This window comes from Anomalospiza imberbis, chromosome 7 (assembly GCF_031753505.1).
Source record: "Anomalospiza imberbis isolate Cuckoo-Finch-1a 21T00152 chromosome 7, ASM3175350v1, whole genome shotgun sequence".
In the NCBI taxonomy this organism is placed as follows: domain Eukaryota; kingdom Metazoa; phylum Chordata; class Aves; order Passeriformes; family Viduidae; genus Anomalospiza; species Anomalospiza imberbis.
This window is the reverse complement of record NC_089687.1, coordinates 15,477,053-15,496,067: the sequence shown is the minus strand read 5'-3', so window position 1 is coordinate 15,496,067 and position 19,015 is coordinate 15,477,053. Positions and strand designations below refer to the sequence as shown.

The window sequence follows — 19,015 nt, the reverse complement described above, 5'->3', positions numbered from 1 at the left end:
CGGGAACTGGCGGGGCTGGACCGGTACCAGGACCGGCTCTGGGAGAACGGGGACAGAGCGGAGACCGCTAGGGACGGCCGGACATCGCCGTGGGGCTGGGGGGACCGGACCGGGAGCGGGGCCGGGAGGCGCCCGGGGACTGTGGGGAGGGGAGCGGGACCCGGCCCGAGAGAGAAGTGGCGGTGGGCAGTAGGCTGGGGGTACATGAAGAGGGGAGCGGGCTGGGATGCGGGACATACTGGGGCTGTAGAAGGATCTGTGTGTGGAAGGGTTGTGGGCTCGGAGAGGGTGGGAGGCTGATCCCCCACGACGCCCAGCCTGCGTCACTGGCCGGGGGCTCCACCATTCCCTGGGGCAGAGGATCTGCTACTCCACTGAAGGGAAGGGCAACTCGGAAAACTGGGGGGATCCAGTTAGTTATGAGGGTTTGGGACTCTGCATTCTTCCCGGTCACCAAGCTGGGTCCCGGGGCCCAGTGAGTTGCAAAACTCTGGGTGGACCTGAGCCTACAAGACTGCACCCAGGTGTCCCGGTGCCCTCCACCCACCCTGGCTTTGCAGCCTCAGGGGAACTGAGTGTCACAGGTTCCCCCCCCACCCCTCGCCATGCACTCTCTGCAGTGCTGGGCAATGAACCCAGGTCTCCCAGCTCTTGATTAATTTGGCATCTCTGTCTGGTGCCTCTTCCAGCCCAGGACACCTGGATCCCCTTCCAGCCTCCTTTGGTCTGCATGTTTGAGGGGGGGGAGGCATGGCTAGGGATGCCTTTGCACCCCTTCTCCTGCACCATGTGGGTGCTGGTCCCTGGAGGTGGGTACCCATGGGTGGGTATCCGCGTGGCATGCCCAAGAAGCCCTCCAGCCCATGCCCCTGCATTCCCCCAACAGTTTCCAGCCTTGAGAACAGGGAGGCTAATTGGGATGCTGCCAGTATGGAGAAGGGACTGGATTGTTTTGTGGGATGGGCTGGTTCCCTGGCTGGCAGAGTGGCACTGTGTGGGCAGAGTGCCTCTCCAGCAGCAGGGTGCTGGGGGGGCATAAAGCTGGGTGCTGGGTTGGTCCCCCTCTGGCACAGTGATGGTGTTGGCAATGAGACAAACAGAAGAGACTCTGGGGTGTGGGAATCAAAGGGCCAGTTTTTTCAGTGGTGAGGATAATTGCTGTTAATGAAACCATGGAGGCTGGGGCAGAGTGGGGGGTATGTGCATGGGAGATGTGTCAGCATCCCTGGGCATCCCAGTGGGTCCCTGGGAGCGGAGGGCAAGGCCTCTTCCCGTGGCACCCTACAGCAATGATGCTGCTTTGCATATGCAAAGGAGCTCATGGCATCATTAGGTCTCACTATCACCCAGCAACTGCGGCGTGGGAGCCCCTGTCCTGGGGGAGCTTTTCCCACGGCCGCTGGGTGGGTGACGCCACGTCTGAGCACACAGACGTGTGTGGGTGTGGTGTGGTGGCAGCAGCTCTGGGGGCTGCCAAGGGACCACCCGTGAGTGGCCCTGTGGGAGCAGGTGCCTGGGGAAGAGGGGCTTGCACGCACATGAACAAACCCGTGTGAGTGTGTGCATGGTGGCACTTGGACCTGCGTATGGGAACAATGAGCCCGTGCCACTGCTGCTGCTGTGGCTGGTGGGGACATGCGAGCCTGCAGGTGTGCATGTACATGCAGTGCCGTGACACATGCACTGCATGTTGCACGCGCAGCACCCTCAGAGCCCTGGGCGTGTTTGCACAGACATGGGCGTGCAGTGCACGTGCATGGCCCATCTCCCGTCTGCACTGGGGAAACTGAGGCAGAGAATTTTGTGGGGAGGTACCTGGCCCCCTGACACTTTGGCACCATCCCTTTTGGCTCTGGTGCAGTGGGCTGGAGGAGAGTGGGGCGCCAAGGCAAGGGGGGGCCGCTGGGCCTCTGCTTAATCTCATTAGTCTTGGCATGAAAAGGCGGATTTACAGGGACTCACGTCTTCATCTGGCAGTGGGTGGGTGGGCAGGGCTGGCGTGCTGCCAAGGGTTGCCCCCCTCCAGAAACAGTCAGCTGGGAGTTTGGGAGGATCGCTGGCTTCCTGCAGCTGTGCCAAGACCCCTCCCTGTCCTCAACCTCCATGCATGAACACACACACATGCTTGCACAGATTGGATCCATCCTGCACTCGGTCACACTCGTGGCATCAGCTTCCTCTTGCTGTGGGTTGTGCTAAACAGGGTGGGCATGGCTGCTCATGCTCAGGGGACTCTGTGCCCCCTTTACACCCCTCCAAGAGACACCTCAGCACACGCTGCCTGGCATGCACCCCAAAACACACCATGACAGCGAGACACCCCCAGCATGGGCACCCTCCTGGCAGCACTCACACGTACTCGGGTGTGCACATAGGGTTTTGTGCACATATCTGTGTACCCACACACATGCAAATACATGCATGTATTATCTACACGTTTATCTATGCTCATTCACGTGTGCTCACATGCACACGAGTTTGCACACACATATGTGCATTCAAGCATCTGCATCGCCTGTATGTGCATACACAACGGTGCCCACACACACATGCTCACAGAGACGCTTGTGCACGGGCACATATTCACAGGGACACACAGAGATGTACTGACATGCGGGGAGGCACGAGTGTGCACACACCTGTGCACGCACACACACGTGAATGTGCTCACACACGTACATGCACACACCTGTGCACGCACACACACGTGTGTGTGCTCACACACGTACATGCACACACCTGTGCACGCATACACACGTGTGTGTGCTCACACACGTACATGCACACACCTGTGCACGCCTGTGTATGTGCACGCACACACACCGCCCACGCAGCACAAACCGCATGGACGCACACACGTGCACGCATACACATCTGTGCACACAATCTGTGCGCACACGCACACACACGTACGTGTGCACATGCACAAATGTGTGAACACACAAGTGTGTGCATGCGTGCGCACGCACACACTGCACAGGGGAGCGCACCGCCAGGGGGCGGCAGAGACTATTTAAAGGGGTGGCGGCAGTGCCCCACCCCCCTTCCCCTCTAGCCCCTATCCCCTCTCCAGACCCCCCTCATCCCTTGCCCTGTACCCCATATTCTGTAGCCCATGGCCTGTACCGCTGCTGCAGAGTTCCCAAGTGAGGGGGTGTGGGGGACATGGGTGGAGGATGAACCGCCCAGGGGAAACAGGCAGGTCAGAGTTGAGTGTCTGGGTCTTGGTGCCACCTCGTTCCCACTGATGAAGCCCCATGTTCTCCCCAGCCCCAGGACCTGGAGGCGCCTCCAGCACACTCCTTCAAGATGACGAGCTTCAAGAAGGTGAAGGCATGTGGGATCTGCCGGCAGGCCATCACGCGCCAGGGCAGCACCTGCAGAGGTGAGCTGGGGCTGTGGGAACGCACGTGCACAGGGACACGCCAGGGAGGTCAGGACATTGGGGATGTGTGTGTATGCCTGCATGCAGAAGGGTCTGAATGTGGGAACGTGTGCCCGTGCCAATCTGCGCACACATGGGTGCCTGTGTGTTAGAGGGAGACCTGTGGCTGTGAGAGAGTATGTGCGGTGCCTTTGTGGGTGGGAAGGTGGCTGGGAGGCCAGGGTGGCCCATGGAGACACTGAGGTGTCACACATGTACGTGGCTGTGTGTCAGCTTCATGCATGTGCAGCGAGTATGCAGTGGCCACCACGTATGTGCACGTGGGTGGGGGTCTGTGCACACATGTGGGTGCTCACCCCCTGAGCCGTGCTTGCTGCCCATGGCACCCAGTGGGTCACAGGTGGGGCCGCGAGCCCTCGCACGTGTGCGGTGTCGCTGAGCCCCGTGCGAGGGGTGGACAGAGGAAACGGGAACAATGAGGCTTCCTGTGCTGCAGGAAACAGGCCCAAGGGGAACAGGGATTGGGGTGCGGCTGTGGCCGTGCTGCGTGGAGACCCTTGTGTCCCCTGGGAATAGGACATGTGTCTTTGCAGGGCTACTCAGGCAGTGTAGCAGTGCCCTGTGTAAGTGTGTGTCCCCAGCAGTGGCAAAAAAGCCTGCACTGTCCATGAGCACGTGCCCTCCGTGGGGCACGGGTGAAAATGGGCAACAGCAGTGCACGGGGAGGAGGGAGGGAGCACAGGTAATGGCAGCACCCCTGTGGTGCTCTCAGTCGTGCCAGTGTCCGTGAGAGGCCCCATGAGACCTGTGTGTGCATGGTGTCCCTCCACACTGTTCACCCTGGGCACTGGGGCTTGCACGTACGCACACTCACTGGCACCTTGGCACCATGTGTGCCCCAGAGCCACATTTTGTGTGCCTGCTGCTGTGCCGTGCTGGTGCCAGAATGTGCGCGCACCGATGTGAGGTGTGGGCGTCCCTGCACGCGTGTGCATGTCCTGGCAGCCAGTGCCCAGTGCCAAGGTGCTCTGTGCCCTGCAGTGTCGGGTGCCCCCCCTTCCTGCCCTACATGTGGGGTGCCTGCAGAGTGCCCCCCGGCACTGCTACCCTTCCTACCTCCAGTAACCCTCTCTCCCCTCTCTCTCCCACAGGCTGCAAGCTCTCCTGCCACACCAAGTGCCAAGCCAAGGTAAGGACAGTGCCCTGAGATGTCCCCAACCCTGCCTGCAGGTCCTGGGGACTCAGAGGGAGGATGCCATGGTCCATGCCAGCTGACCCCACTGGATGGGCACCCAAATGGGCTGGTAGCTCTGGGCTGGTCATGGTGGCACTGGTGTCACCATTGGGTGACAGTGCCATTCTGGTGCCTAGTCACTGACAGCATGTGCTTGTCTGTGTATGAGGCTGGGTTTTGGGGTGCATCCCTTCTCAGAGCAGACCAGCAGGTATCTGTGCCCCCGTGCCTGGGGTGGGGTGCTCTTTGCCAGGGTGAGTGCTGCTGCACGTGGGTGCCATGTGTCGTGGCCAAGCACTGCCAGCTGTGTGCACACAGGCTGAGCAGCTCTGCCGATGCCCAGCCGGGGGCGGATCTTGCTGGCAGGAGACAGGGGAACTGAGGATGCCCAGTGGTGTCTGTCTATCCAGCTGCTGCACCAGCAGAGGGGAACCCTACAGCAACCCAGGTTCTCCGAGGATCTGGAGGTGGGCATGGTGCCCATTACTGTGCTGCCAGGTCAGGGGAGGCTTCATGTTCTTAATCCCTGGGGAGGTGTGTTTGCCAGCTATCTCTGGGGCTGGCATCCTGGGCGGGAGGAGGCTGGCATGCCCCAGGCAGACAGCGTAGGCTGGGACATGCCTATTCCCGTGCCCATTGCCTGTGCCCAGCTGGGCAGGGAGGGAGAGAAAAGGGGGTGCTGTGCCAGGAGCCAGGCACACACTGGGCTTTGCAGGGTGCCACAGTATGGGTGGCGATGCAGGGCAGGGCTCGAAGCAGCCCTGGCACTGGGCCCCGGCTGGGCTCTTGGGGGAAGTGGGGGCCGTGGGGTACCCTGGGCCTTGAGCGGGCTGGGCGAAGGTGGCTGGGAGGCTTAGTGGAGCTGTGCCAGCCTCAGGACCTTGTGCCGACTCTGGGCCACCCCAGGACCCCGTGTCACCCTGGGCAGCCTGTGCCAAAGATGCCATGAAGGCTGAGGCCAGAGAAGGTGTCCTTGCGGGGGTGCTGTGGGGAGAGCTGGGAGGGGCGTGCAGTGAGGGGATGCCTGTGGAATGGTGGCAGGGAGCATCTGCCAGTGGTTTCCAGGCAGGAGGGAGTGTCAGGAAGTGTGTGTGTCTGGGTGTGAACCCGGTGGGGATTCTCTGATGTCTGACAGGGGGTTGTACACCAAGAGGGGAGTCATACCAGGCTCCCAGCATCTGGATAGGCTGTGCGCATGGGCAGCCTGTGGCTCGCTCTCGTGGCCGGCTGCATTTCATTAGCCTCCATCACCCTTCCCACGCTCGCTGGAAGCTGGAGCCCCCTCTGTGGGGCCAGCTAGCCGAGGGGTTTGCTGCTGGGGGAGCGTGCATGGGGCCAGGGCCAGGGGCCTTCCGCAGAGCTCCTTTGGGCCAGCGCCCAGGGAGGGGCTCCTCCGGTCGGGCAAATGGCCAGCTGACTCACACGCCGGCTTGTTATTGTAGGGTCTCTGGGGAGGGTGCATGTGGGGAGGGGGCTTGGCATGGAGCAAAAATGGCCTCTTGTTTACCTGAAGTCCCTCATGTTTAACCCCTGCACCTCCAGGATACTTTGGTGGGGGAAGATGGACTCACCTCCAAAGTGCTGGCAGCTGCACCCTGCAGTGCTTCCTCTTCCTGCCATGGATACGCTGCCAAGGTCCTGGTGTCCCCTGGCTCTGGTGTCTCTTGGCCCTGGAGTCTGCCCCACCATGCTACTGCAAGTGTTTGCTCTTTGGTCCCCATATTTACCTCCCTGGGACTTGTTCCACCTCTTTGTTCTGCCCCCTAGCATGGCCAGCTCCCAGCCAGCTGCGTCCTGGCCCAGCTGGGGGAAAGCCCCCACTTACAAACCTCAAGTGGACCAGGTATAGGGGAGGGGGGAGAGATGGGGGTGTAGGTGGGTGTAAAGAGTTGTACTCCTGGAAATCAGTGTGGGGTGCCAGGGGTTACTGTGGGTGTGATGGAGATAAGGGGAGGGGGGCACTGGAGTGTGTGTGGGGACACCTGGCAGCTTTTGGGGTGCTAGTGAGTGCCCCCTCCATGAGAAGGCAGTGAGCAGGCAGAGCTGTAGCAGGGAGGGCAGGACCTGTGCCCTGGCAGCGACCTGCATACCTCAAGTTTCCATCCTGCCTGAAAGAAAGTGGGGCAACAGTGGTGGAACCCACTGCCCTGAGCTGGCAGTGATGCTGGTGGGATGCCTGGTGCCCGTGGGTGGCTGTGGAGGGGCCAGGGCAGCTGCAGACTCATCAGCTGGGAAGCACAGCACTGTTCCCATGCCCATGTAAGGCCCGTCTTGTGCCCTGTGCCTCTGCTCAGGGATTTTTTCCTTGCTTAGCAAACCTCCCTCCCTCTCTGTGAGAGGGGCGGTTGGATGGATGGACACTGGTATGCATGTGACACACACAGCTTACCCCTCCCTCCTTCCCTGCACCAAAACTGCCTGCCCAAAGCTGCGGGGGTGTATCTTCCTTTGTGAAGTGGGGAAACTGAGTCACCAAGCCCTGTGTGGGGGCAGCAGGAGGCAGGGGACATGGTGTGGGGCGCAGTACTTCTGTGCCTGCGTTCAGGCGTGGATGAGCTTGTGTTGTGGGTGGCATGTGCTGGCAGTGGCACAGCCAGGATCAGTGGTGACACTGCTCTCTGACCAAGGACGCTCCGAGCAGTGGGGCCATGCAGGCATGTCCCAAATCAATGGATATCCTACGAGTGTCTTCATCCCCTGGGATGCCTTCGCTCTGACTGTGGCCAGATTTTGCCATGATGCTGGTTGGAGAGGCTGAGAAAAGACGGGGGACTGTGCTGCTTCCCGTAGTGGGAGCTGGCCCCATGACGGATGGTTTGGCTGGGGGACAGGGAGCGCTGCGGTGGTTGGCTGCTGAATCGGCTGGCGATTGCTGGTGCTTGGTTCTGGGAAATGGCGCCTGTGCCAGCCCCTGGGCTTGGCAAGGCTCCAACCTGCCCTGCTTGCCCCTGCCACACAGGGGCCCAGCAGTGCTGGGGGAGTGGGGGTGCTGGGCTGTGCCAAGAGGGGAAACTGAGGCACATCACATAGCATGGGGCCAAGGGGTCTAGGGGTTGTTCCCCCAGTGTCTTTTCCTAGAGAGCTGAAAGTGTGCACTGGAGCCATGACAGGTTGCTGGGCATGTGTGTGTGTGAACATGTGTGTGTGTGACTGTGTGTGCTCACAGATGCATGCATGAGTGCGTGAGCTGCAGGGAAATGCACGTGTGTGCAAGAACATCCATCTGTGTGCGTGAGCCTGCTCGCACACAGGCAGGTGGTCACATGCATGTGCTCCCAGTTCCCTGCCACCCACCCCTGCTGGCCTCATGCCAGGCCTGGGTTGTTTTTCAAGTGCCCCCTGTGATGGGACTCCGGGGGGGGCAGGTTTGTCCATCATTAAACCAGGCGCTGGAGCAGGGCCAGGGCTGGGCAGCGAGGCATGTCCCGGCCAGAGCAATCACTCCCAGTGCCCAGTGCGGCGTTGATGGGCCCTTGGATGGCTGTAGGACCCATGGCAGGCTGTGGTGGTGGGGGTGAGGGGATGTGCCACCCCTCAGCTGGTGCTGGGGATACCCTGCTTGTTAAACAAGTCAGAACTAGGAAGGGAAACTGAGGCAGGGAGTGGTTGGACACTTCCAGGAAGGCTTGACTCCTGGTGATTGGCACCCTCCAGCCGTGCCATGGCCAGGGGCCCGGATAGTGTTGGGAGGTATGGCCAGGCTGTGTATTGCAGGTCCCCGAGGGCTGCAAGGAGGGGACATCCATGTCCCAGCTGTGGTAGACTCTTGTTATGGGACTTGTGGCTGTCTGGTCCCTGCTCTCTGCCCCAGACACTCTGCTTCCTCCTCGTGCTGTCGAGGGGATGACCTACTGGTCACAGGGGAGCTGCCCATCATGTCCCTGTCCTGATGGCCCTGTTCAAAGCCATCCCCCCAGTGCTTTGACACAGGTAATTAGCAACACCCCTGGTCTCCACAACAGAGGGGGCGGGGGAGGGAAGGAATAGAGCAGGAATATGTCCTTGACCCTGGCATGGGCCCAGCTGGGGTGGAGGGATGGGAGGCTGTGGGGCTCAGCCCTGTTCCAGTGCTGTGCCAGGTCTTATTTGTGCAGCAGGTCCTGGAGGTTTTTTTTTTTTTTTCCTCTTTCCTTTTTCCCCTTCTTTACGTCACTGCCCAAATATTCGGCCTCTCAGCTCCAGTGGGGGGCCTGCTCGGCTGCTTGGAGGACTTGGGGCCCTTCTCTGCACCCTCGGGGTGCTGCACAGAGAGGATGGGCAGGGGAGAGGTGATGCTGAGACTGCTCATGCTCGCTGCACTGCTGAGCACTGGCCAGGACTGGCCTGGGAGGTGTCAGATGAGGCAGCGGGGACCACCAGTCTCCCTCCTTGCAGCTCCTAGGGCTGCATCCATCTTCCCAGAGCTCTGTTATGGCGGGAAGAATGGTCCAGGTCTGCCTCATTTCCCACTGATTTTCTTTCTTGGCAGACCAATTTGCATCCCCCACCCATGGCCACTCCTCCAGATGTGTGCCCTGGGTAGGATGCTGGGTCCCTGGGAACTCCTAGGACCCTCCAAGAGGTGGCAGAGCTCCCAAAACAGCTGAAAGGTCTGGTTCAAAAGGGGCTCTACAGACCCTGCATTGGGGCTTATCTCCTGTGTGCTTTAATCTCTGGAGATGAACCGCACCTGGGTGCCTGGTCCCCGGGTCTCCTTTCTTCCACTGACATCTGGGGTAAGGATGGTCAAGGGTGTTTGTTTTGGGTCACAGAGGAACTGTTTCATGTGAGAGGTGGTTTGTCTGGCAGGGCTGGGAGTCACTGAAGCCACTCTGCAGACCGCTGGACTTGCTCCCACTGGCACTTTGACCCTATGGCTCTGGGAGATACTTTGCCAGCTGTAGTTCAAGGATGTTGCCAGGACTTCTCTGTCCTGTGAAAGGGACACGTCATGTCCCCAGGGGACAGTTCCTGTCATTGCCCTGGGACCAGGACAGGGACGTGCAGTGCTATCAGTGCCCTTCGCTCACCCACTCATTTCCATCCCATTCAGTTGCTGATACTTTCCCATCTGGCCCCAGCTCTTCCTCTGCTGATGTTTCCCAGGGCCTGGGAGCCATCCTGTGGCCTCCTCCTGAGGAGTTTGAGCTCTGGGGCCTGTGCAGGGGTCTGTGCTGGAGCTGGGCTGGGGTCCATGCTGTGCACTGCTGGTGCAGGATGTTATTTGCCCCTCCATGCCTGTTGCAGCACTCCCATCTTTTTGGGATGCCTGGTTTTTGTGGGCTCTGGGGATGGTGGGACTTGTTTAGGGGTGTCAATGGATCCTGGCCATGGGGTTTTGTCCCTAGAGTGGTGACTGTTGGATGCTGGGGAGGGCAGAAGGGCTGGCTGGTGTTTGCTTGGGAGGGGGATGAGGAGATGCTCTCCAGAGATGTTTGGCTCTGGTGCTTTGTCCTTGGTAGCAGGAAGGGTCCACGGTGCCTTTTGGTGCTCCCATCCCATGGCACTGTTGGGTTGCTGTGGAAGCTGAGGCATGGAGGGACTGAGAAAGATCTCCTTGAACTGGAGTGTACGCCTAGGGGTGGTGTCCCTTAGGGGGACTTGGAGGTGGGCAATGGGAAAACCCCTTACCACAGACCCCTCCCTGGTTACTTTAGAAGAGGTGGTGAGGTAGGAGGAGTGTTGGGGTCCTGCACCGCTCCAGCAGAGCCAGTTCCAGCCTTTTGGCTGAGCCCATGGCTTCAGGACGGAAATGCAAACAGGAACGGGGAGGCGTTGGGTGAGAAAATGTCAACAGCACTGGGCCGGGTGCCTGGCTCACTGCCTCCCTGGCCAGCTCGCCACTTTCTGGGCTGCTGCTGGTGGGCTTCCCCTCTTTGCTGTGGGGTCTCCTGGCACTGAGCACTTGCTTGTTCAGCAGGGCTGGGGCTGGGTTGCCCCAGGGACAGCAAGGGAGACCAGGGCTCCATCCATCGACATGCAGGCCCCCGAGGAGGAGGAGAAGGAAGGAGGAGGAGGGGAGACAGGAGGAAGGCCAGGGGGATGCTGGGCACACTCCAGGTTTGGGACAGGCAAGCTGGGACTGGCATGACTTTAGGTACTCGGGGACAGACGGGGCTTTTCCAGCATTTTGGCTTTGATTTTTAGTTGAGAGGCAAGCTGATAAATCTTTACATCCTCTCCAACGCTGGGGGTGTGGGACACCCAAGGACCACTAGTTGGGCACTTGGTCCTGCATATGGCAGGGGGGCACCAAGTTGTGCCACGGGGTGCCAGGCAGGCCCCAAGCAGGGCCCCACACACCGGTCCCTGCCACCCCCCCGCCAAGGGCACAGGGACGCCGGTGGCGTCACGCGGGGCGATAAGGCCCCGACCCCGCTGCACCCCGCCGCCCGCGGCCCCTCGGCACCGGCTGCGAGGGGCTTTGAAGGGGGAGGCGGCGGAGGTGTGGGGGGGGTAATTTTTTTTTTTTTTTTGGGGGGGGGGCTGCCCACCTGCCGGCGCCCCTACCCCAGGGCCAGCTGCTCGAGTCAGGCTCCCGGTTGCCTTTAAGGGCGTTTTTGGGGGAGGCGAGGGGAGCGGAGCGGGGCCGGACTTGGAGCGCGCCGTGCAGCTGGGGAGAGGGAAGAGGAGAAGAAAGAGGGAGAAGAAGCGAGAGAAGGGAGAGGAGCGGTGGAAAAAGTCGACCGGGACCCCATTCCTCCCCAGGGCCGGGGCCGGCACCCCGGGCTCCCCAGCCCCCTGCCGCCCCGGGGGTGCGGAGGGGAGCGGGGAGCCGGCGGGACCTCCCCGCGCCCCTCCATCGCCGGGGTCCCGCTTCTGGGGAGCGAAACCCTTCGGCTCTCCCCCTCCTTCCCTCCCCTCCCTCCTCCCTCCCTCCTTCCTTCCTTCCTTCTCCAGGCTTGGCCCGGGGAGGGAGGGGGGCTCTGCCTGCAGTCTGCCTTCACTCCTGCCCGCCCGGGCGACGCCGGGCTCCCGCCTGCCCCCCGCGGCCCCTCCGGCCGCCCCCCGCGCCCCCCGGGCCAGGTGAGGCTGCGGTGCCGTCCCTCTCGGATGTAGGCAGGCGAGACCCCGGATGGATTTCGGGAGCGTCATGAACCAGGTACGGACGGGAGGTGAGGGCACAGGGGTCCCCAGGCCCCCCGGGAGGGGGGGTGCTGGGGGTGGGGGTGTCATCTCTCCAGGGGGCGGGGGCCACGCGTGATATCCGAGCGGTGATGGGGTGGTGCGTGGAGAGGGGGGTGCTGCCCCCCCGTGTTGGGGGGTCCGCAGCTGTCACCAGAAAGGGTCTCAGCGTGCGGGGGGGGGGGGGGGGGGCTTGAAGAGGGCGATGCGGTGCTCGCAGGGAGGAGGACTTGGGCAGGGGGTGAGGGCCGGCTTGCTGCCGGCAGGGACCTGTGAGCGGCTCCGGGGGCCGTTTACCCCGTGCCCCTCTCCCGCCTCGCCGGGGCCGGTGACTCTCAGGGTGCTCCGGAGGGGGGGACACAGGCACTGGGGTTTGCATCCCCCCCTCGCCTCCACGAAGTGCGTAGGGACACGTCCCCGTGGAGCGAGGACTACGCGGGAAAGCGGGGTCCGCCCCCGGCACCCCGCTCCCGTTCCGCAGCCGAGGGGGCGATGCCGGGCTCCTGTCACCCCCGCGGGGAGGACACCGTGGGGGGCTGCCCCTCGGCCGGGACACCCTGGCAGCCCACGGGTTAACCCCCCCTCCCCGGCGGGACCGTCAATGGTTAAACTCCGGGTTAATGAGTGGCGAGGCAGCCCCGGCCGGTGCCAGCCCCCCCCCGCCGCCCCCCCCGGGCAGGGATCCCCGGCCCCTCGGCGCCGCCGGGCCCGCAGAGGGTTAACTCCGTCAGGGCAGGTCCCAGCGCAGATGTTTTTGGGCTGTGCTGCTGGGAGAGGAAACGACCGAGCGAGGGAGGCATCAGCCCGCTTGCGTTTAAGGGGAAAACAAGGAAAAAAAGAGAAGCGCTCCGTTCCCGGGCGCCTGAGCCCGCTCTGCGCTGGCGTCAGCCCTGGTGCGGGACCGGTGACCCCAAGTGTGTGTGCTGGGGGACAGCTGGCAGGGACAGTGGGGTGACAGCGGCTGCACCCCCTGGGTGCTTATGGCACTTGAGTCTGGGCGTTCTGTGGGACAACCAAGCAGGCACCTCTTGTCCCTACAGCATGATGGCACTGGGAACACTACGTGTGTCCTGTCTGGAGTCTGATACAGGGAGAATGTATCGGTAGAAAACGAGCCTCCAGCTCTCACCCGCTCTAACGAAGCCTCTTCCCAGTGATCCTGCTGGCCCCGGGCAGGGTACTGGGCCTTGGAGCTGTGCTCACCCCCGTGCCCTTTGGGGTCCTGAGTTGCAGGGGGGTCCATTTGCCCATGCCCTCTGCGACCCTCCTTGCTTTGCCACTATCTGATTCCTAGCCTTGTGCAGCCCGTCCCCGGGGTATCTGGTCACAGTGCCAGCAGACCCTGATCAGCACTGGAGCTTTGCTGATGGGTTTTGGGACACAAGAGAGAAAGCAGCCCCACAGCACAGCTTCTGGGTAGGGGGAGTTTATCTTTTTCTTCACTTCTCCCTCCTATTCCCTCATCTCCTCAAAACTACAGACTGGGGGGACACCGGTTTTGGAGGTGCTGCTCAGCATTTCAGGTCCCCTGTAGTGCTTTCAGCTCTGTCCTGCAGGGTGAGGACACAAAATTGACTCCAGTCTCCCTCTGCTTTGGGCCTTTCCTACTCTCCCAATTAGAGCCCCTGGGCTCAGTACTGGGGGGCTAAGACCCCTTGGGGCAGCCAGGGCTTATCTTAGCACCTTAACACCCCTCGAGGTGGGTCCCAAACCCATGGGCACTGGCAGATGCCCCTGATGCTGGGAGGCTGCCAAAAGTGTGCAGCGAGGTCTGAGTGCACAGAAAGGGGTTTGCCTGATGGTCCACCAGAATGGATCTGTGGGAAGGATCCCACACTGGGCTCAGGGTGGGGCACAGACTGCTGACAGGCTGGTGTGCTGACCACTCCCACAGGAGTGCCCGTGCTCCATGTCAGAATCCCTTTGTTGATCAGTTCCATGTGAGAATCCGTGCGCTGGCCAGTCCTGTGTGGGATTCACTGCTCTGACCAATCCTGCATGAGAGTCGGTGCTTTGACCAATTACCTGTCAGAATCCATGGCTTGACCAGTCCTATGGGACAGTCTGGGGAAAGATTAATCCCGTGTAAGAATCCATGTGCTGGCCAATCCTGTGTGAGAATCCATGCATTTACTAATCTCAGGTGAGAATCCATGCACAGAGCAGCCCCAGATGAGAATCCAGTTGCTGCCCAATCTCATGCAAGAATCCATGCATTGACCAATCCAATGTGAAAACCTGTTCATGGACCAGTCCTGGTGAAACCCCCTGCAGCAGAGTCTGCCCCAGACAGTCCTAGTGTGCCTCTGCTCCCGGCCTATCCCTGGTGCAGAAGCTGCTCCCTGGCCAATCTTGGTGTCTGGTTTGGCTCTGGGGGGTGGGGAGATCCTGGTACTTTTTCTTGAGGAAGTCTGGTGCAGAGCGGGGCAGTGATCCCGTGCTCTTCCTTAGGCTGGTTGTGGGGTCCCCATGGGCCTGGGCTGAGGGGTGTCCCCGCACTGGGGTGGCAGCACATGTCTGTGGTGCTGGTGGCAGAGCAGGACAGGGCTGGGGCTGTGGGGCCAGAGCCAGGCAGGCGCGTGCTGGCCCGTGGGGCTCGATCCAGATCTGCTGCCTCCAGATGTTGCCTTTTTAGGCACTGGAGCACAGCATATCCCTGCCTGTGGCCGGCCCTGTGCCGAGCCAGTGCCTGCAAGCAAAGTAGGGACAGTCTCTGTCTTGGTCATGTGGAGGCATCTCTGTCTCCCTCCTGACCCCCAAAACCACCCTTCTCCCCCCAGACAGGGTCAGGGATGCTACCTTCTCTCCCTTCCCCTCATCTGCCCTTGGCAGCACTGAGGCTGACTGCTGAAACCGCCCCAGAGCCGGGACCTGCCCTTATTTGGGTTGAAACCAGGGCTATTTTGGTGCAGCTGCCTCCACTGCAACCCCTTGAAGCTTCTCTGTACATTGTTTTTCCTGTCCTGTCCCATACCCCTGTGCCAGGGCTGCCGGCCAGGCCAGCCATGGGCTGCTGGGGGCCATCACCCTCCCAGCGTGCTGTGTATCCCAGGGTGTCATGGGGTGCCAGTGGTGGCCCCCATGGCCTCTGTGGGATGGAATGGCTGGTGTGCCCTGTGGCATTTCATCCCCGATTTACAGGGCTGTGTGTACCGGGTAACCTCTGTCCTGGTCCTGCTGCCGCCTTCCTGGCGGGGATGGGCCACAGGGCGGCTCCTCATCAACATACCAGGGGAGAGACAGGAGATAGCATTTGTCCCAGTTCGGGGGGTATCCCTGAGTGGCTCTTTTCCCTGTGGTACTCTCCCTGGTGCCCCCAGCATCTCCTGGGGAATGCAGGGGCAGGGTAGACTTGATGGCCTCTGCCCTGGCATGGGTGCTGTCCAGGCATGGCGAGGATGGCACAGTGGCAGTCCCTGACCCAGCTGCAGGGTGGGCTGGGGATGCTTGGAAGGAAGCCTGGGAGCGTTGGGACCTCTGTGGCCCAGCATCAGCCCAGAGTGACTCACCCTGAGCCACTGGCCAAGCCGCTCCCCTGCCCTTCGGCGCATCTGCCAGTTACCCCCACCCGATAGAACAAGTCCCAAAAGCAGCACCCCTGGATACTGGTGGGGTCAGAGAGGGACTGTGGGGTGCACGGGGTGCTGCCTCCTCCCAGGGACCCCCATGCCAGGGGTCTGGGGTTCTCTGTGGCTGCCCTGTGCCTCACACACCGGGGCTGTGCTGGGCAGGGTGGAGCTGGAGTGGGGGGGGGGAGCGGGTGTGCGTGGAAACATGCCGTCCTCCTGCCGGGGACATGTTGCATAAACAGGAGTTTTGCCAGAGCTGCAAAAAATGTGAGGGCAGGAGCAGCCAGTACGTGGTGTGGGCAGAGGGTACCTGACCCCTGTGCAGGGCAGAGGGGTGACCAGAACACAAACACCACGGTCCCTTATGCCTGGCAAGGGAGAAGGATGCTGCAGCTAGAATGGGGAGCAGGGGTGCTGGAGAGGGAAAAACCTTCCCCAGCATCCCCAGTTTAGTGGTGCCAACCTGTCCCCTAAAAGTGTCTTCTGCTGTGAGATGCCTGATGGCAGCTCACACTTTGCCCGACACTGTGGCTAAGAGAGGGCTCGGCAGGGCTTGGTGGCTGTGGCTGGGCTGGAGGGACTGGTGAGCAGGGGAAAGACTCTGGGAATGGCTGGGGAAATTGCTGTGGCCGGTGGCTGTCCTGGGATCCCCTTTACTTGAGGCAGGGTCTTGAGGTGAGCAGACACTTGTGGGGTGCCTGGGGAAGTGATTCACAGCCCAGTTGGGATGTAAGTGGTGCAAAGCTGAGATGAACTTGCTTTGGAGGAAGTGGTCCCTCATGGGGTAATGTGGGACCCCATGAGGTGGGATCACATGGACTGAGCAGGCATTTATGCTGCCCAAGCATTGTCCTGTGGGACACCAGTGTGGCCACTGAGTCACATTCCTCTTTGACAACTGCATTTCCAGACCACAGGGTGGCTTGGGCAGGGGAATCACTTACAGGGCTGGAGGGAGTAGGGTGCCTTGATGCCCTCTCTTGGGGTCCACATTCTTTCTAAATAGTGGGACCGTGAATCTGGCTTGCTTTGGGAGGGTCTGGGATGTCAGTGTCCCTTTTGACAGTGTGTCTCCAGCTCCAACCACACCAGCTGGGCTGGCTTGCCAGCATCTCAGTGCCTGGCCATGGGAAGCATCTCTGGTGTGCAGGGGTCTGTGTGAGGGCTAGGGTGGCTAGTGCTGCATCTGCTCCTGGCATAGTAAGGGTCAGCACCAGCCCGGATATCGTCCGGCTCCGGAATGTTTATCGGAGCTCCTGGGGAAGGGAAAAACAAAAACCGCCACCCAAAGGAAGGGATATGCGTCAGAGATGGGCCTGGATCGCCCACCGGCGGCCGGACGGGCCATGCTGTGGGCTGTGGGCCAGTGCTCGCCCGGCTCCAGCAGCCCAGCTGGGGAGACCCCAGTGCGCCCAGTACTGCACTGATCCAGCCTGTTCCTGAATCGCAGGGCCCCTCCATGGAGGTTTGTTCTTGCCCAGCCCTGCTGGCATCTTGCAGGTTGGGGCTACAACCCACGGCGATGCTCTGCTGGAGCAGGACCTGGCAGTGGCCCTGGGCACTTCCACGGGTGCAAGGGTTGTTTTACTGAGGGAGGAGGAGGGAGAGGAAGGAGGTGCTGAGGTAGGGAGGTGTGAGCAGTGGTTGCAGCATGAAGAAGGCTCTGAGGTGTCTCATCCCTGGATAGGAGGTGGATGTCTGCATTCCTCCAGCCTCGCTCAGTTCTTGTGAAATGGTGCTGAAGTCCTGTCGGGATCTGTGGTGCAGAGGTCAGTCCCTGGGCTGCAGCTGGAGGGGTTAGGTGGAAGAGGGATCTCATGAACTACTCTGTGCTATGGCGGTGTGGCCAGGGGCTGTCAGGGGTTTACCAGCCAGGTGTTTATTTCTGGGCTTGGACATGTCGAGGGTATCGAGTTTCTCTAGGTAGAGTGACAGCTGGTGATGAGCGAGAGAGCCCATCATTGCTTTCCAGCGGAAGGCTGCAGGGTGTGCCCAACCCTTTATGAGACATCAGAGACTCCTATCACTCGTGGCCATGGAGCCTCATTTGCTGGGAAAGTGATTTTTCTGCTTGGCAAAACGCGGGTGTCAAGGCAGCAGCTCGTGGGATGTGGCTGCTGGGAGGGATGGGGCTACGACCTGGGGGGCCGGGTGGGCGGGTGGGGGACCATGGGGGGCTGGCGGGGTGGGCGGCAGCCCTGCTGCGCCTCGTTCCTCGCATTCCTGGGCAGGGCTGCTGGGCGGCGGGGTCGGCGGCGGGGGCCAGCCGGCAGGAATGCAAACACCGGTGAGGGGAGAAGAAAGGCCGCTGTGTCTGCCACGGCAAAGCAAAGCCTGGACCAGAGGTGTGCGGGTCCCCCTGCCTTTCGCACCCCTCCCTGCACCGACGGATGCAGGAATCCCTGAGGACAGAGATGGTGGCTGTTCTGGGGATCGCTGCAGTGCTGTATGGAGTGATACTCTCACTGGTCCCGTGGGGCAGGAGGGGCCTCGTACACCTCTAGGGCAGGAGCTGGACATTCCTAGGGAGGGGTCCGTTGTCTGGGGCAGGGTCTTCCTTCTTCTGCTTGAACTGGGGGCATGTTTGAGCCAAACTTGAGAGAGGGAAACAGCTTTACATTCCTGCAGTCCTTGTAAAACTGCCTTTCTGGGATGCGAGTGTGCCATACCGCCTGAATTGCTGTCTCCTGTGGATGGGAAGAGTGATGCCGGGTGAGCACAAGCCCATATTACACATCAGAGAATCCTTAAGGGCAAGGAAATACAACCACAGGCACCTCAGTTTTTCCCCTTTTCCAGACAGAGGTGCATTTGTAGCCTGCAAACTTCCTCATGCGGACAGCAGAGGAGGACTGGGCATGGACCCTACCTGGCTGTGGGACCAGTGTGTCCCACTGTGGGGGAGCTGCGCATTTCCCCCCATCTCTGGCCCTATGGCTGGGGCTGGGCGGGGGTCAGGGGCGCTTGTTGAGCATCCCCGGGGAAAGAAGAGCACGGCAGTGTGCGGGACACGGTACGGCACAGCCCTCCTCGGCTCGGTCCGCAGCAGCGGCTCGCTGCCGGAGAACATTCCAGGGAGGCTGGCGCGGGGCCAGCGCCGCGGGGCAGGGAAAAGGGCCTTTTATGGAAGCGTTTCTGCATTAGAATAAAATCATAATAATAATGAGCAGGGGAAGGGAGCGGGAGGAGGAGGAACCCCTGAAGAAAACAGACGGGAAGGGAACAGGCTGGCAGCCGGGGAGGGGAGCAGGCGCTGGGCATCGTGCTCTGGGGATCAGGATGGGATGGGATATAGGTGCTCCAAGTGGGTTGCTTGGGGCAAATCCTTTTTATGGCCCGGGGCAGGAGAGGCAGAGTGGGGTGCAGTGGGTCCCCTGCTGCCATGGTAGGGGACCAGCCCCTGAGTGGTGTTTGCCATCTTGGCTCCATCCTGGGATGGGGCAGGGGATGGCTTACTGGGGGTCACCGCTCCTGGTGGGATTTGTAGAGGACAAAATGCCCTGAATCACACCTTCCCACTACTGCTGGCATCTCTGGGCCAACACAGAGCTGGAGTGCCTGTGCCCGCTGCCCCAGCACCAACGAGGCGCTGCCTCTCCCACCCTGGCATGCTGCTGCTTCCCCGACTGGGGTGCACACAAAACCCAAGGTTAATTGTCAGTAATTGCCGCTGGTAATTAAGGTAACAATAGCCGGGCTGTTCAGCTGGCGGCTGCAGGAGCT

General features: G+C 61.2%; 1 protein-coding gene across 21 annotated transcripts in view; it reads left to right on the top strand.

Annotated features, from left to right (window-relative positions):
• The window catches only part of TNS1 (tensin 1), a 62,596-nt gene that overhangs the window by 221 nt on the left and 43,360 nt on the right, over positions 1-19,015 (top strand). For 4 of the 21 annotated variants that reach the window (XM_068195537.1, XM_068195523.1, XM_068195521.1 and 1 more), the window contains exons 1-2: positions 3,286-3,385; positions 4,537-4,574. In XM_068195537.1, coding sequence (XP_068051638.1) covers positions 3,310-3,385; positions 4,537-4,574 — 114 coding nt within the window. In that variant the 5' untranslated portion in view covers positions 3,286-3,309. Of the gene's footprint in view, positions 1-3,270; positions 3,386-4,536; positions 4,575-11,070; positions 11,701-16,478; positions 16,758-17,859; positions 18,005-19,015 lie in introns of those variants that run through there. The other 17 variants (XM_068195519.1, XM_068195518.1, XM_068195515.1 and 14 more) reach the window with 10 other exon arrangements.